The sequence below is a fragment of the Seriola lalandi genome, unplaced genomic scaffold (genome assembly GCF_002814215.2).
Source record: "Seriola lalandi dorsalis isolate HSWRI2012SDOR001 ecotype SW California unplaced genomic scaffold, Sedor1 jcf7180002054326, whole genome shotgun sequence".
In the NCBI taxonomy this organism is placed as follows: domain Eukaryota; kingdom Metazoa; phylum Chordata; class Actinopteri; order Carangiformes; family Carangidae; genus Seriola; species Seriola lalandi.
Window position 1 is genome coordinate 95,298 of NW_019524879.1, and position 19,149 is coordinate 114,446.

The window sequence follows — 19,149 nt, forward strand, 5'->3', positions numbered from 1 at the left end:
GAAATAAAAGAGTTATTTCAGATATGAGTGAACTCCACAGACTCATAGAACATTTGCCAAAGGTAGTGCAATGGAGAGGAACTGGAATGGATTATATCAGAGATCTGAAAGTCTGTACAGGCGTATGCCTCAGAAAAAATATTGTACATTCAGGCTGAGACAGAATTCTCCATTTCCAGTCAGGCAGTTTTACTGTGGCTCATTTAACATTCAGTGCAGGAGGTTCAGATGTGAGGAAAAACCCTCATGTCTCCAGTAGCGGACGGGAACTGGAAGCAAATCCCCATTCAGACGTCTGTAAATCCAGCCACTTAGAACAGCTATAGCTTCTGTGCCATATAGTCCTAAACTGCTTTTGACTCTTAATTAGCTGAAGGGCTATTTACTCCGCTTCAACCACAAATAAATGACTGGCTTACTTAGGTATTCTTATTAAAACACATTCCACAACAGCCCGCTGTGTATGGTTAACCTCAAAGACAGGGCGCCCCTCAGAGAAAAATACGGTACACTGAAGAGCCCTTTGATTTACAGTGGAAACATGATGAAAACCTATTTTGAAGGTGTAAATGCAGATGGCATTATGTAGACTAAATATTTGCCACTGGCTGTTTTAATGCTCATCCGCACTGTCACTTGACGTTTAAAAGTAGTTCCCGAGTTCGACACGCCTGCTGAAACATACACTAAGTAGAGAACAGAGCATAGTAAGCACCAGATCTTTATCAGGATGGATGTCCATCTGCACAAGTATGTAGGCCTGTTCTCACGTGTGGGGAGCCAAGACTAAACACATTTGCAACAGTGAATTAAGTTGGGTCAACAGGCTTGGGGCAAACTGAAATTTAAAGGGTTCCCATATAGGCTCCCAAGCAAAACAAAAGCCATTGAAAGTCATAGACCAGTGGTTATATACAGCAGATCCATTTCGCTTTAAGGGAGATATGGTGTTCATTGTGCTCAGAATATTTATCTCACAGGTTGATTAAAGACAGGAGCCTGAGCACATTGGAAGGATACATGTCACCATAAAAGGGAAATTTAAGTAGGAACCTCAATCACAAGTAAAAGAAATACTGCAAAGAAATTAAGTGTTTGACAAGTTGTCAGAAACCATTTACATGAATGATGCCTGCATGCAACTGATCACCAGAAGTGCATTCACTTTCAGAAAAAAGCCAGAGACAGAAAATCATCCATTATCATGCTTGTCGACCAGTTAGTTCTAGTATGAAAAACTGACCTGTTGAACTTTTTGAGTTCAACCGAGCCAAGAGGGCCGATCAAGTTCTACATTTTCACACCTCTAATCTTTCTGTGTGGGTTCTGTGAGAAAATAAGATGGTCACAGCTATCCAAGCCTTCCCAAGACTCAAAACATGAACTTGTAAAGAGATACGGTACATGGAACAAGATTCCAGAGAAAGTTGAGGTCAGTGATTTGGAAATAATTTGAGAGTGCGCCATGTCTGCCGAGACGATGGCTAATGATTTTGAAATAACTTTACAGAGTACTTCAGGATGTTTAGTTACTTAATGAATGTTACATTTAGTCAAAGCTAGCACTCAAACAAAAGCAAACTTTATATAGACAGTCCTTAATTTTTACTAAGTGTATATTCTGTGAGGATGCTTTTATTTATATCATCAACCGGTGAGATCTTAAATTGTTTAAAGGATGATTGTGATTGGCTATAAAAAAGTAGAGATGGGTGCATGTGACGCATATTTGTTGAGAACAAACAAGTTCAAAAAGCTTGTTGCTGTTATATATGTGTGTGTGTGTGTGTGTGTGTGTGTGTGTGTGTGTGTGTGTGTGTGTCTGTCTGTCTGTCTTTCGAGCTTGAGGGAAAACATTTCTAATATGAGAACAGCTTTACAGACATTTGTCTCTGAAGCAATAAATCTGGGTAAATTGCCAGGCTGGGAGCCAGGTCTCCCACACTGTGTCAGAAGACAGTGTCCCTCTCCTATATGTGCGCACGCACGCACATTTACACACCATTCAAATCTTCAGTGCCAGACCAAACCAAATTAACACCTCTGTCTTTAAGCAGACTGGAAGTGACTGCAACACATTTGGTCAGCAGATCAATCAGACCCCATGGCCTGTAAAATCAAGACTGCTTTAGCTGCCAAACAAAAGAGCAGTGTTGCACAAACGTGTGGTGTTACAATATACAGCCTCTCCAAAGTCACAAGCATTGGAAGGATAACACATGTGAGGCAAGGTAAATCACACACAAAGATCACACTCAGTCAAAATGTTTTTATGATCAAAAGGAGCTGAAACACCATGGGGAAGTCAAACTTAACTCACATTGTAAATATGCAAATTAGCTACATTTTAAACTTTTTCCCTAATCATCACAGATTAATCTGGGATTTGTGACCTCAGAGCTCTTAAAGTGAAGTTAAGGAAGTCCAAAGCATCTGTAATAATCAGCGATCAATTAAGTTTGTTGCCTTTATATCCAGTCTACCAACACATCTCCTCAGGTGGAGGCTTCAGCAACAAAATCATTGGCAACTTGGAGAAATATCTGAGTCCGTGGCCTACCAGTAAAGCTTAGGTGACATCCTTCGAAGGAAACAAGCAGTATGGATATACACCAAATGCAGAGCAGCTGCAGAGAACATGGCAGCATGAGAAAAACACACACACACACACAGTACAAAGGGTTAAACTTTCAGTGCATTACATACCATATTCTCATTCGATTCCGTTTTGCATAGAGGTCCGACCGACTCACCAGCAGTCTACAGCCAAACCACCTGAATACCCGACCACATGTAAAGAGCTGCTGGGTTTGAAACGTGGTTGCACAGGGGCGCACTAAAGAGTGTTGTTTTGATGCGTGATTTGCATGCACCGACTAGCTGGCCACACGATCACTCAATCGGCAAATTAGGGTCAATTTTGAGGATGAGGGTGAAAAGTCTCGGTTAGTCGTGAGCCTATGATGTCAGTTTATCATCGTGTCACCCCTCCCCCCCAAAACACCCCCCCAAAAGACTTACCAGCATCCCCATAACGTCCGTCCACAGTTGGGAAAAACTGTCGGACGCAGCGGCGCTGTCTGCCTGGGGCTCATTGGAAGGCGTACCGGTCCCCTGATCACCTTCCATAATGTTAGAATAATTTGTGTTCAGTCAGACCAGTCTGGGGAAAAGTTTGAATCCAAGCCCACAGGCAGGGGCCTGATCACCAGCAGTAAATGAGTTGTTGGTGCCAAGGCTGCTCCTAGACAAAGTTGCCCTTGACGCACCGGTCAAATGCTCCAACATTACTTGGCACGATCCGAAGTTTAGTGCGTAAATTGCGTCCTGACATGTTTACGAATCTCCGACGACAAGTCGTGCGTTCAATTCAAATAATAATAATAATAATAATAAAAACAAAAGAAACCCAAACTAAAAAACAAGCGGCCTTGTGTTGTGTAGACCCGCAACAGGTCATTCGTCTGAAAACTTCCAAGCGGGGTGTTCCACAGTCCTCACCGCACGGATCCGTGCCCGGGCACAAACCAAACCCTCACACCGGGGGAATCAGTCGTTGAAGTCTCCGAAAAGTTTCCGGAAAGTTATCAGAATCCCTTGGTGAGTGACGGAAAACTGTCTAAACTAGTAGAGCGAACAAACATAAGCTTATTTCTATTAAGTATTTCGAGTGAGAGAACGCCCGGAGCACAGAGCAAATCCTCCAAACACTGCGCCTCCCCCCTCTTTTCACCCGCCGTCTTTCTCCCTCTCTCTCTTTCTCACTCACACACTCCTCCCAACAAAACATTACAGCAGAAAAAAAAAACAAAAAACACTTGTCCTGTGTCAGAAGCACAATGGTCAGGAATTAACTCACACCACTGACAAATCATTAATATTCCAATAAAGAGTTAATCATTAAACTTATATTTGTGAGTAATCGAATATAATTTGACTTTATGACACTTTTTGTTTTATCTCTAAACATGAATCTTATGCGAATGTACAATCCATTTGCAACTTTGCAGTTACCACATTCTACTTAATGAGAATTTCTTTTGTCTTTATTTTCTCCTATGAAGGTTTTAAATGGTAAAGTTTACAGTTAAAAGTCATTATAGGAGAACACACAGGTCATTTAAGGGTTTCTTTTTTTTTTAAATAGCCAAGAAAACTTTTATCTCATGCTGACATATGCTTTACACCAATACGTCTCTCTAGCCAGCGTTGAATAGGGATTGTGAACAAAGCACATTCTCCACGCAATTGTATGGAAAAACAAAAAAGCGCATGGGAAAAATGTTTTTTTTTGGGGGGTCGCACACTGTGCTCCATGTCAGGCAGAGATCTGGACAAAATGTTGGACAGTAACACACACACACACACAAAAATCATAAAGCTTTGACTGTAACTTTTGTTTTTGGGATTGTTTCTCTCTCTCTCTCTCACACACACACACACACACACACACACACACACACACACACACACACACACATATAACACACAGGAGCACAACAACAATGTTCTCTGTGCCGCAGACCTCATTTGAATACAAGTAGGATAAAGTGAAACACATCATGTACAAGCATGAAATTGCACAGCTATCTTGTCTGATCAGCCGCTTGTTATGCTCCTCCAGCAGGCAACTCTATTGTAATGAAGAAGTCTTGAGACTGTCTCTGGCTCTCCCCGTTGTTGTCAGAAGCACATTTTCTCAGTGCAGCAGCAGCTGCCAGGTCTTGTGACAGATGCCAGAAGGACCAGAGATAGATCAAGAGAGAGAGAGAGAGAGCCAGACAGACAGAGAGAGTAAAACTGAACATGTTAAATCACAGTTCCTCACTCAGCTCTCTTCCTTGTGGTTTCAAGCCAATCTAAAATGCTGCTACACCTGCTGTTTACCAGATCAGTCTACAACACCACGCGCCCACACATCAGAACATGCACTTAAAAGTAACATGAGCGCAGGAAAAAGAACAGACCAGAAAAAAAAAGACCTCCACATTCCGATCTGTAACCATGTAAAACGTGATCAGTTACACAATAATCCCCAGAGCTGCAGTTTCACCTGTAGTGCAAGCAGATATGAGGCCTCCTGTGGATTACACTCCCACACACATTTCACTGACGTATTTGCATTTTTATCTTATTTGTAATGTATATGATTGATGTATGTAAAATTCTATTTTATTCATTTATTATAAAGACATTTATTCTTAAGTAGGAGTCCACAGGCGAGCTAGTGGCTCCGTGAGACAGTAGTGAGTTGAGCTTCATCCTCTCTGCCAAAAGGCTCACAATGATAACGCTAGCTTGTTGTTCAGCTGGTATAATGTTTACCCTCATAGTTTAGTGTATTAGCATGTTAACTTTTGCTAATTAGCACTAAACACAAAATACTTTAAGGTTCATAGGATCATTACTTTTGCAGCTACTTGGTCATAAACTAAAGTATCAGACAAGTAAAATGATTTTAACACAAAACATAAATATCAGCCATGTGGTGGCACATGGTCAGACCTTCACAGAGGGTGAATCCTACTGACCATGAAGGTCTGTATAAAATATGAACTCTGAAATTCATAGTTTGGTTCCTGTGCACAGGCTACTCCTCTTTGTTGGCAATGATCATTACATTATACACAATATCAAAAGTGTGTGTAGGTGCAGAATGACTTTTACAGGCCTCGGATGAGCGGCAGCTGCTCAGCGGTATCCTGCTTACAGTTTAAACACACAGAACAAACACGCTCACACAGGAGCAGCCTTGTTGGCCGGCGAGTCGACAGCTCGGGGGTCTGCACTACTGACCTCGCATCTGTAACCCCAGGGTTACAAGAGCAACAAGTGGTAGGACTCCTAGTGTACCTGTGTGTGTGTGTGTGTGTCCGTACTGCCATGTGCTCTGTCCATCAGTCTCCCTGTTTCTACAGAATGTTGACTATGTTATGTTTTGTGAGGCACCACCCTGACTCACCCTCACCCCCCCCCCCCCCCCCCCTCCCTCTGGCTCAAGAGGGGTGTTGGAAGTCATCCCATTCACACTCATACACGCAAACACACACATACCCCCACTACTCTAGTGGCACAAACACTCTTCCTGCCAAAACCCCCCTTACCCAAATACAAGACAGTGTGACCCCACCTGGAGCGCCTCAAACAGAGGGGTCAAACTGTTAATGAGGAGAGGAGGAAGCTTGTTGACTCAGTGCACACTCATCAAACACTGACTGCTGGTGTGTGTGTATGTGTGTGTGTGTGTGTGTGTGTGTGTGTGTGTGTGTATAGACGCCAGTTTTCCCCTTCTCTCTTCACACTAACTACTAATCAAGGTGTCATGTTGCCAGACAAGAGGAAACAAAAGTCGCTTGCAAGCTATTTCACCAGATGCTAGCTGCCAAATTAATACATGTCCGAGAGGTCGACTCCTTTGATCAGATTTTTTGGAAGAGATTCCACTGGAACATTTGGCCAGAAATTAGGATGAAATGTGGGGCATATGAACATGAAGAGGACGTGCCTGCAACCAATTCACAGTGTCGATAAATTTGTCCTGAGAGAACGATGTGAGAGCAAAACTTATTTCATGGTTCAAAAAAAAAAAAAAAAAAAAAATATAGGGGGTTCTCTCATGAAAAGGATGATGTCATGACTATAAATTGTTCACACAGGTTACTCTGAACAAAGTCTTGACATCAATCAGGATCTAGTCCAAGTCCTGAGGCTTTCAAGTATGGTAGTTATTTTGACACTTACACTTTCTTTCATCTATCTTCTTTCATCTCCTCTCCTATCTATTATTCTATCTATTATTAATTATTTCGTTGTCTTATCATACATTCATCATTCTTCTCCTGTTCTTGCATTCCTTTGGGATGGAGGGGGGGGGGGATTACACTGTGTCATCAGGTTTGGGATGTAACAGAAAACCTCTGCAGTGCACAGGGGACAGGAAGTATTTACATCAGACATGCTGAAGCTGAATCAGCCAGGACAGAAGCCTATAGGTGTTGGATGTCCAACATATCAGTGTTACAACATGTCCCTTTAACAACTAAAAATTATGACTTTCCTAATTGGAAACACATGTATTGTTGTTTAGAGGCTCTGTAAAAGCTAAGGATGGGATAAGAACTTCACAGTACTGGCAATGCCGAAATTTACTTAACCAGGTGGGAACAGGAGGAATAATTCAGGACAGGCAAGGACAGATTAAGTGTCATCTTCTGGTCCCACCTGCAGAGAGTGTGCGCAGTGTGTCGATGTTACTGGCATCAGAACAGACGTGAAGGCATTGCAGAGACCTTACATCAACAAAGAATCAACTAATCTCCCACCTGGGTCCTTTCATTAAGCACTGAAACACTCCCACAGGTTAAATTACGTTTAAGACTCGGATAAACATCTGTAGGGTTGGTAGATTTTCCGTAAATGCACTTGTCCTGAATTACTGTGTATCACAGTGTGTAATTTCCTACGGAAGATGACTCAGCGAGATTATCACAAAGCAGGGCAGCGTGTCTAAACACACTCATGGGGGTGATGACACGACGTGAGAGTAGAGAAAGGAGAGAACAGAAGGGAGGGGCAGAAGGATGATAAAGGTGATAAAGGGAGGAGTTAGAGAACAGAGGATGTGTGATTCAGTGCATTGCAAACAGTCTCAAATATGTAAATACAAATTACATGTCATCTGGTCAACAGAAACAATTAAAACATATAAAAAATAATTTTTGAATTTCTTTGAGGTTCTGCGCCTCACAATGAATGAAAAACTGGAAGTCAAGGTCCACCACTCTTTTAGGCTCCTATAAACAGGAGAGGTGGAGAGGCGCCCTGAGTCTGAGGAGAAAATGGAGATAGAGATAGAAAAAGAATGCAGATGGTGTTTAAGCAAAGCAAAGCTGGACCTCCCCTGATAGTGAGAGTGACCCTTCGTGGAGGTCAATGACCCCAGGCCTTAAAAATAGCCTCTGGGGGAGTCACGAACCAGGCTGGCAGGGGTGATTAACAGCATGGTGGACAGACACCAAGAGCACCACCAACGCGCTGAAGGAATGCTATACATGGCCACACAACACTAACGTGCGTGTTTACTGAAGCATTAGAATAATATTTTTTCAACACACATCCTCTATTTTTTGAAGGTGGCAACTGGTAAAAAATATGAAGATTTTTCTTTTTCTTCCCCAAAATTGACATGTAAGATTTTTAAGGTGGTTAATGCTACATAGCCATAGTGTATATCCAGTGGTATATACAATGGTTTAAAAAGAAAACTAAGTAAAAGGTAAGTATTTCCAGTAGGTAACAAATAATGTAATCTCTTACCATTGAAGGTGCAAGTGTGTAGTCAGATCTGTTTGTGCTCTGATTACCATATCTTCATTTATCCCCTTTCTTTAACACTATGTTTCTATACATCTCTAACCAAACCTTAATTGGATTGACTGTCCTGAACCCTTATCTCTTACTTCTCAGCATGAGTTCTCTTAGTGAATAATTGGGATCAAGATTTTCACATCATTAATTCCTCTTAGTCGATGGGTCAAAGGCCTGACAGTCCCCAGGCATTTTCTTTGAACCAATCTGCATGTGAGCATTTGTTGTCTTTATTTATCTGCGTGTGCATGTGTGTGTGTGTGTGTGTGTGTGTTTATGTGTAAAAAAAAAAAAGTGTGTATGTGGTTGATGAGTATGCGACCAGGCCATCCCCAGTGCGCTTCACACGCCGCTGAGTCTTGTGTGGGAGTTATCACACAAGCCCAATTAGCATGACAACTAATTACTGTTTCCTTGCCCCCCCCCCCCTCCCCCAGCTGCACAAGTCATTAAATTAAATCAACACACTGGTCTCTCCACAGAAAACAATGCTTTCAGGGAGCAGTAATGAACGCCTGGCGCTCACTGTTTGTGTTCTTTAGGTATTACTTTTCATAGGGTGGTCAACCATAACACTGGAGTCTTTTGAAAGCTGGGGGAATGTTAACTTCAAATTTCAACAAAGGAATCACCTCTGGGCGAGAGAGAGAGAGAGAGAGAGAGATAGAGACAGAGAGAGAGAGAGAGAGTGGAGGATAAATAAAGAGGAAAAAAACAGAGAGTGTGCGAAATAAACACGAAAAAGTGATATGCATGAGCAACAGGGAGAACAACAACTGAGAACAACAACAAAACATGGATACAGAAAAGACGACGGAGGTTTCACTGGGGTGTGAGGTGCACGTCATAACCAGCTGCTTGTAGCACAATACACACTGACTGTCGAGACTTGTCGCATAAGCTTGTGCAGTGTACTCCTGTATCTGCAGAACGCAGCACAATATCCCATGAGGGCGTCAGTGTGATGCAGGAGTTCAGTGCCGAGGAGTAATTAACAATATTTTATCAGTGTCATTGAGGTGAAGCGAGGATAAAGGACGATTCAGGAGGTTCTCAAGGTTTGGAGCAACATGACCTCTTTGATACCGCTGTCACTCCGACAAAATATTTTCACTGGAATTCTCTCCAGTGTTCACCTTTCACATTCTTCATCTGGAATTTAAACGAGTTTGACATTGAATTTTAGACTTTTGTATGAGTTGGCTTGCTTTGATTTGATTTGTGTGCTCTCCAACACAAAGGCATGCACCTGCACACACAGTAAATTACATCACGCCTCCCACAGACACAAGTATTTCTGAGTAGTATTTACAAGTAGTTACCCATGCTTTCATTAATACAGTGGTAACTGTAGGCCCCTTTCATGTGCTTTGTCTAGAAAAAAAACAAAACAAAACAAAACAAAAACCGCTATTATAAAAACAAGGCATATTTCTGCTAAGCCCTGGATTGCCAGATTCTCCATGCAGTGTACGCCTCCGTGGCCATGTGGTAGGTGATTATGTTACACTATTGTGTGTGTGTGTGTGTGTGTGTGTGTGTGTGTGTGTGTGTGTGTGTGCGAGAGAGTGTGTGAACTGAGATTCCAGGGTGTTTTAATCAGGCGCAACTGAAAGGACAGATGTTGTTTTGGATGTAAGCGAGCTTCCAAAGGTGTGAGCAGCATTGTGTGAAAGGCCAGGGTCCTTTAACTGAGTAGACCGTGGTTTGGTGCTTTCGAGCTTGGTGAATATTTGCAGGCGTGGATGTGAGTATGAAAGAGAAAGGGCCAAAGAGGAAGAATACATTTTTTAAAATGCTCTTCACAGGTGTGCTTGAAAAATAACAAGAACAGGATAGAAAGTGCGAGTACGATTGTTTGTCCACAGGTGCAGACAGTGGAGATGTGTTGGTCTCACCGCGGACGGAGGTCATGAGACTCGGCCGGCAGCTGTGTTGGTGGCAGGGTGGCAGTGCCAGGCTGACGGCTGTCCAGTGTGTCATACATTCGACTGGTCAGCTCACTCTGCGTAATGGAGCTCTGCACTGTGGCAGACCTGTTTTGCACTACGGAGAGCTCATGGGAGTGGGCCACAATCAAACCCTTTTTCAATGCTGGACAGAATACTGCAAAGTCCTAACAAAGAAGAACTACTGTTACTTTAAACTTGTTATAAATGTACTTAAGTAAAACCTGTGGTAATAAAGAAGGCACATCTTTAGTAGGTGATTTAAAAACTACTGAAATGCACCTTAAATCTCAAAAACAACCCACAGATGTTGTCTCCTTAGCCTGATTAGATAGCATTTGTGGTCAATCGGTTTTAGATTAGATTTTTTTCAACATAAACCCTGTTTTGTTTCACTGGTCTCTTGCTCATCAGTGCCTTTCCTTTGTTTATGTTTTGCCATTTTTTCCCCCACTTTCCTAAACTCTTTCAAAATGTTGCTTCCTCTCTCTTGTGTTTTCCTCCAAGTCCCTCTGTCTGAGAATGGGGCAGTAAAATGGGACATAGTGGTGCCCCCTGCTGATGCCAAATAAACTTACAGAGCGCAGACTCTCCTTGCCCACATAGGACACAGGCCTGTCTATTAAATCCTTTTTGCACATTCTGTTATGTGAAGTCAGCCTCTTTGCCATATGTTAGCCTCTGAGCTAGATACAGTAAAAATAGGCTTGGCCGTTATGTTATTAATGAACATGTGTGCTGTGAACAAGCTACATAATTATCTTCTGCAGTTTCATCCCAAGCTCAGTTTTATGGTACTCACTACAGGTTTATAGGACACAAATACACACTCAGGAACACAGGCATGCATGCACATTCAAGCTGACGCACTCACACGTGCAGAGATGAGGTGGCTCTGCTTTTACTGTACAGTTCCACTGCTAACAAGACAGTAGCCAATGGGGCTCGATAAAAATTTTACAGGCCCATCTCTGCTTTGTTTCTCTCTTCTCTCTAAACACTCCCACCTGTTGTCTCAGCTAATGTCAAGCATGGAACGAGACACAGCAGAAAGAAGGATAACAGATGTTGAGCCGACATGAAAGTATGTAACTCAAAAGCAGATTTTGGCACTGTTGATGTCTGTTGTGCAAGAGTTGGGTCATTGTGAATCTGGACAATTGTAATTAAAAGCTAGGAATGTTTCTGTTTTTCCCACCTTGATTTGTGGAAACTAGAACAAACAACGTTCAGTTCCTACAGAAGCAGAGAAAGACAGAGAGGCTCTTGTGGAGTGTGGTGTGAGAGGGAATCCAGTTCTGGAGATGCCACATTATCCCTGGCACACACACGTAAACAGACACAGATACACAGCACACACTCAGCAGCCATGCACTCGCTGACACAAAATTATGAGCTGTACGTCCATGTACACTGCAAATTAAATCTAAAAATACCTCAAACCCACATTTATAATCTTCTCATACAAAAAAAAAAAATTTCACACAGTGAGCTATGTATCATGAGCATTTACAGCTTCACTTTCCCAGTAGATTTATATCAGACCCCTCGCAGGAAAGGCTGCAGACATGTCTGACATTTGGTTATGTATTAGATGTTATAATAAGTTATTCCTCGGCCAGCCCCAGGCTGCTCTGTGGTACAGCCTTCTATAATCACTGTCAGTACTCACACAGCCATCATATATCTCACACACAACCCGCAACACATGATCTGTCACACATACTTGGCCATTTGCACATTAGATACAAATAATCTGCCATGTTAAAATACATGCTGACACGGAAAACAAAACAAACAAACAAAAAAAAATCTTTTCCTGTCTCACATATTATTCAACTGAATCCCAACGCTCTGCGCTGTTAGGAGTTACACCAGTCTGTTGTTGAAGATATTGGAGCGCATTGGGCCAGCACCAGAGTTAAATAGTTTCCCCATACTATAATTCAATTTCAAGAGCCAAAGATGGAAAACTGACCTGACTTTGTGCCTGTTTCACAAACATAACCACTCATAGTACAAACCTCTACCACTAACCTAAGTTGCTCACAACGTATGAAATTGTTCTTATGACATCAATTGTCAAGTGGAATAATTCCAACTGTAAACACTCCCTTAGCATTTGGAATTCACTCTCAGTTTATTATTTTGCCACAAAATTCCTTGGCAAAGGGCCTATCTGTCTCCTGATGTGCCTCGAAATCCATTCTCAAATATCCTGCTGACGTAGACACAGACTAAGAATAAATCCCCTTTTTTGTTTTAGTAACAATGGATTATATTTGTTGTCCCAATGACCATCAGCTACAAACTCATGAGTCCATAGGGAAAGCTGTCAGCAGGCACTTCAAAGTTTGAATTAGCTGTAAAATACAGTGTTGATGCACCTCTGTTCTTCAGGTACCACAGAGTAAATTGTTGCCTTCCTCTGTACAACTGGCTCCAAACTCCGGATCTGACTGTGGTCTGACAGCGTGTACTGTACAGTATGTGGCTTTGGCAGAGCGCATTATATAAGAAATCCCAACTGACATCATTAATTTGGTCCAAAGTTTAACGTTGACCGCGGCACATTCAGCTAATTTCACATTTCCTTCCTAATAATTTATCCATTCTACTTGGGAGAAGTAGTTTTCAGCTTGTATGGTCATTTGATTTTGCCTTTCAGAAAGACGTATCAAAAGACAAAAAAATGGTTATTTGATTTTAATTTTTAAAATACAAAAATTGAAATTGAAATACAGGGCGTTTTTCTTTTTCATGATCAAAAAGTGATGATCAAAATTGAAAAAAGAAGATGGTTTGATTTTCATTTTCTATTTCGTAAAACAAAAAATAAAAACACTAATATTCTTTCTCAGGTTTATCAATGATGATAAGCCACTTTGTTTTTTAGTAACTAAATCAAATGGACTGTGTACATGTGTCATTTTAATGACCAATGTCTCATCTAAAGAGGACATTTGAGTATTCCAAAAGCCTTATCTATATCCTCACATTGAAAAATATTTAAACGACACAATTAATGGAAGTTCTTTGTAAACAGCGACAGATAACCAGCAGACAAGGCAGCCAACTATCCACTACGCCAGTGTCTCATTCCCCCAGATAAACTCTCTGGTCACTCTGTGTGTGTGTGTGTGTGTGTGTGTGTGTGTGTGGGTGGGTGCATGTAGCACAGCCTCAATCTGTCTCTGTCCATCCGTCTGTCCGTCTGGCTGTCTACACGATACTCAACCACACAACACACAAACATAGTGCAAGCTCAGCTCAACCACTGAAGCCCTCCACTTTCACAGGAATTTCCCCCCCAATTTAGCACAGAGGATCCTGCTTACACTGGCAAAATATGAACCCAGTGGCAGCATCGAGCCACAAAAACACAAAACAAAACAAAACTTGTATACTTTCCTAATTACTTAAACAGGTTCACATGGCGGCGTACAAGGCTCTGGTCAAACTTGTGGATTGTGCTCTCAAACGAGTGAAACTGATGCTCACATGAAGAGAAGGGAGAGAGGAGACATTTCAATGAGTGAAGTCTTCCTTTTTTTAAATCCTGTAGTGTCCATTGAGGTGTTTGGGTCTTTAAATTAAAAACAATAAAGTGAAATACTTGAAAGTCATTATATTACCTGCAAGCAATTGATAGCCAATCCTAGTTATAACCTAAACTTTACCATAAGTCGCTGCAATTAATAATATGAAAAAGTTTTATCCATCATGGGGATGATTCTCATATTTCTGTGTTGTAATTGGCTGACTCACAACCTGTGAGGAGGTAAAGGGCTTAGAGGTTACCATGGCAATGCTCCGATGCCTGGCATAAGCCGCGGTGATGGTTGCTCCAGCCTGACGAGACCTCATTACGAACTGGTGGGGAGCCCTGTCTGAAATCTCTGGTCCAGACGGTCGGTCACAACCAATTAACACACCTTTCTGACTCACTCTGTGTAACTCGGTCCCTCTGTCGCTCTCTGTTACCCATGTCCCCACGGATCAGTGTGTGACCCGTGCCAACATGCGAATACACAACAACAGCAACAAACAACAAACAACCCCACATCCATGCTGATAGATGGAACAAATGGAGCAGTTGGCAGTCATTAGCGTTATGTGTTTAATGACTGTCCTTCCAGTTCAGGTTAGAGGCCAGCCAATGCAGCAGTAATGAACCTGCCCCACTGTCCCTTCACCCTTCTGGAAGAGAGGAGCTTCTCTGGAGCCAAATCGACTCAGCGGGACCAGAAGCAGTGTGAAGGTTAACAGGCCCGCTGAAATGAAATGCAGGTCGAGTAAAATTGAGTTTGAGATACAGATGTATCTGCCTGAGGTAAGGACACAGTCCTAAATAGCGGAATACATGTTTGAACAAATAGCCTGTACGACAGTGTGCCTACTTGGGTAATATGCCATCTGGGTATTTGGTGCGTAGCGGTGGCTGTGACAAGAAACACAGGTGTGTTACAGGGCTGCTATTGATGGTTATTCCCATAAACTGATTAATCATTCAGAGTATTAAATGTATAACATGTAAGAAAAAGTGAAAATTACACTTCACAATTTCTCTAAGCGCAAGTTGATACTTTTATGCTGTTTATTATGTCTGACTAAGAGTCCTAAACCCAAAGCTATGCTAATAACAATGATATAAAACAAAGGAAATGCAGGAAAATCCACACATCTGAGAAGCTGGAACGCACCGATTTTAGTTTATTCTGACTGATTAATTCCTTTGATTATCAGTTATCAACATCCCTTTTCTTCCTATAAGTATCAGTGCCACTGGGCTAGTGTACACTAGTGGGCTAGTGTTTGAGGACAACTGGGGGGCTGAGTGGATCGATCTGACAGGCTGCAAGACTTGGAGAAATACAGATAGAGAAAATGAGCGGGCAGGGTAGGGATGGTCAGAGGGATGAAGACAAGCTAGGGGTCCCCGGAGGACAAACACAAACACAAACACACACACACACACACACACACACACACACACACACACACACACACACACACACACTCACTCACTCACTCACAGGAGGCCTGTGTTGGCACATGAGTTTTACGCTGCAGGCCTTGGTGCTCAGCCCATGCTGGATGAAAAGATACGAGATAAAAGATGTTCTGTGGTGCAGAGCTGGCATATAGCCCAGAACCAATGTAATATTTACCTTCTCTCAGATTATCGCTCTTATTCTGCTACATTATCGCTACAACATCAGCATGGCATGGATGCATGTATGAATCTACTGTAGCTGTCATTCAGTTGCACCACTGCCACAAACATCTTCATAATATATGAAAAAATCTGTATTTAATCTCACCCTGAACTAAGAAATCCATGGATGCTGCAGTTACATGGTCACAGTCGGTACACTGCAGAAACGCCCCAGTTTCTATTCCTTTTTTTCTCCTCCTTTCTCTATACACTCTTCTTTTTTTTTAAATCCTCTTCATGTCAAAATCTGGAATATATTGAAGGACAGCTGCAAGATGATCTGGTCGTGATGATCTCAGAGCAGAAAAATATGAGCACATATGGCTTCTAAAGCAAGGACCTAAGATTTGAGCAGAACTATTCGGAGCTTTCTATATCATATTTGAGGGAGGATTAAAAATCGAATTCCGACCCGGGCAGGGGAATTTTCATGGGTGTGTGTTTTGGAGCAATGTATCTTACCTCTTTGGCTCTGCTCCTAGAGACTGGGAGGGGGATATGAAGAAGAGCAAATGTACATTTGACTTAATATAATCTCATCTATTCACCTCCAATGTTCCATGTTTCAACTGATTATCAAAGACATCCTCAAACACCACCAATCAAGCCACATTTACAAATCTACACTATACAACTGCACCTGGTGATATAAAGGAGAGGACAGTCAACTCTGAAATATGATTTAAGCAAAAAGACATAATCAGGCTGCTCTTTCAAACCTCTGGTCCTCAGACAGAAAGCCTGCAGTTACACACACACACCAACACTCTGACACTATTCCTGACATGAATATCAATATCAGGTGAAATGTGCACCAGGAAAAGGCTTTACTCACCATACACTGAAGCTCAACGAGATCTACAGGGACAAAGTGGGGGAGAGCTGAGGCACAACAGAGCAGAGCATCTTCGCTTTGCACTGAGTCACTCTGAGATTTTACTGTAGCGAGCATAAAGGCCTGCCCAGCTTAGACACCGTCTAGTTCCGGGGGGTTAGCTCAGTCATAACCCCACGACCAGACTCCTGATTCTGTCTGTTTATGTGCAAAAATGACTGGAATCAGACAGCTGGACATGTGGTGGGAACGTGTTTACAGCTGAGTCCTGGGTTTTTGTGTATGATGTAATGGCAGAATGAAATGCGGGTAAACTTTGGTCACTGTCAGTGAATCATCAAAGTAGGAAAAAAGTTTGGGAATTGCAAATTTTATTGACTAGACTATAACATAATGAGATTAAGAGATATAAGCAGGGAAGAGAAGACTGGCTGAGAAAAGAGTAGAGAAGGCAGAGGGAGGTTACATTAGGATATTTGACGGGTCCAGGGGGGAGAGGGCAGGACAGGACGAGGGATTCAAAGTTCACATCTAGAGCAACAGCTCCCCCTGGGGCAAAGCACTGATAATACACAGGACTTCAGTAGGTCTGACTCGCATTCATCACCAAGCACAAAGACGATATAAACATTTATTGGTATGGATGACCAAAATCTGCAGTGTCAGTGTCATGCTCTGCCCTCTGAGGTGCACAGAGAAACATCCCAATTTACCAAAAAATATGGGTGCAAAGGATGAGAATTTGATTATGATGCGTGTGGGTTTGAAGAACTGTATTCATTTGAAATTAAATTTGGTGTAAAAGACAGATGACACCCTTCCACACCGAAAACCTGCACATTCATCTCTCGCCACTTTCCACTCTCCCACACTCTGATTTTACTTCAGCACTTTTATGTGTTTACCAACCTTCCCTTTTACAACAGCCATTAAACACCCACCTTTGAGTGAGATGTTAATGCAGGGCGAATCCAGAGAAGAAAAATAACTCACCCTGTGATTCATTACTGGCTCTCGATCCCTTAACACCTCATAAGAGTTAACAACTTATTCACACACCAACAGGTTCATGCACAATGGAGCACACATGTACTTGCAAATGCACACATGTACTCGCCTGCGCCTCGAACGCACAGTACACACATTCCTGATTTGTATCCATGGATGTGGTTGGTGCCTCCATGATTATTTTTCCATCCATGGCTGGTAGCACAGCTGTCCTAGGAAGAGGCAACCATTCATTTACGGATCGACTGTTGCTTGAACCAGAAGCAGGGACTGGACAGTGCTCTGCCAACCTGGACAGAGGCCACCACTCTGGGGGAAAATGGATGAGCTTATGCTTCCATGCCAGAAAAGGTCACCACAGCACTGCGACTAGTGTGTCAAAAAGCTGGATTTGATGGGTTTAAATATCAGCGAAAATACATTGATGCTAACAACAGACCATAACATGAACATAGATTCCTACGTTGCCCACAGAAAAAAGCCACAGGACTCATGTGCCAGAAGCCAAAAGCCTCAAACCGAGGCTGATGAGAATAACCACTGGCTTTAGTTACAGGAAATACTATAACTACACCCTATTTAAATTACAGCATACAAAAATGACCATTTCAAGTTGTTTCATAACAGAGGGGCTGGACTTAAAGGTACACGCATTGCATGCATGCAAACATTGTTTACACTTGGTTTTTAGCACCAAAATGCATTCTATGCAGCATAAAGTCAGGACAAACACATGCCTAACAAAGTGTTTGTTTTTAAAATCAGAATTGCTTACACTGGCTAGTGTCTTCTTCCATTTCTACCATTCACCCCAAACAAATGAGTGAGACCAAGGGGCATCGTGCATCTGTTTTCACCCCTTTCATTTAATAGACACAGCCAGAATGTTTGCAATGGCTTACAACATTAAATGTAGGCGCCAAATTAGCCTTAGTTGCATATCTAAAATTTTATCTTAGCTAGACGGAAAATTCATAAAATAAATCTAGACAGAATGGGCATCATTAACTTTGTAAATCTACTCCGTTCATTCTATTCCCACTGACATCTCACCACACATTTACATGCCAGCTTGTCATGTAAATGTGTGTATAATCCCTTGAGCATATGCATATGCAAGTAGAGAATGAGAGAGAGTCCCACTCATCAGAACACTGCTTTACACAGCTCCGAGTCAAAAGCTCCAGAGAGAACCTTTACTGAAACCTAGAATAATCCTCTAAATATTTCCATTCCCTTTATTCATTGTATCGGACAACGTGTGGTGTGTGGGACTGTGCATGTGTGCATGTCAGAGGTCTTTGTCACGCTGCGTGCTGGTGATTTGTGATGATACCTGTGAAGGATCAGGAGGGTGGGGGGGATTTCATGTGGGTCAGGGCAGCTTTAGCTGTTAGTACAGATACTGAGTGTGAGAAAGTCGGTGCTGGCTGCAGCTGATATGAGTCTTCTGGGACTTCCCCTCTGCTGAGGTCATCCCCTCACACTCCCAACACTCGTACATCACATCTGACATCACCAGTGATCCTTTGCCAAGCCGTTGCCATGGGCAACACAAACAGGAAAAAGCATATGTGTGTGCACGCCTGATGTTAACTTTATTGGTGTTTTATGGAGTATAGAATGACGTGTTATATGCCATAATTCACATATGTAATCATCCATAAATTTACAAGTATCAATTTTATATATTAGCTCTGTACCATGAAGCTGTTTGTGTTCTGTTTATTCAATACAGATGATCTGAGTTGTGTGATTTAAAAAAAAAGAAA

General features: G+C 42.1%; 1 protein-coding gene across 4 annotated transcripts in view; it reads right to left on the minus strand.

Annotated features, from left to right (window-relative positions):
- sash1a (SAM and SH3 domain containing 1a) overlaps positions 1-19,149 on the minus strand; it is a 161,336-nt gene that overhangs the window by 49,221 nt on the left and 92,966 nt on the right. The window contains exon 1 of one of the 4 annotated variants that reach the window (XM_023407053.2): positions 3,022-3,710. The exons of the other annotated variants lie outside the window; for them this stretch is intronic. Coding sequence (XP_023262821.1) covers positions 3,022-3,129 — 108 coding nt within the window. The 5' untranslated portion in view covers positions 3,130-3,710. Of the gene's footprint in view, positions 1-3,021; positions 3,711-19,149 lie in introns of those variants that run through there. 4 annotated transcript variants of the gene reach the window in all.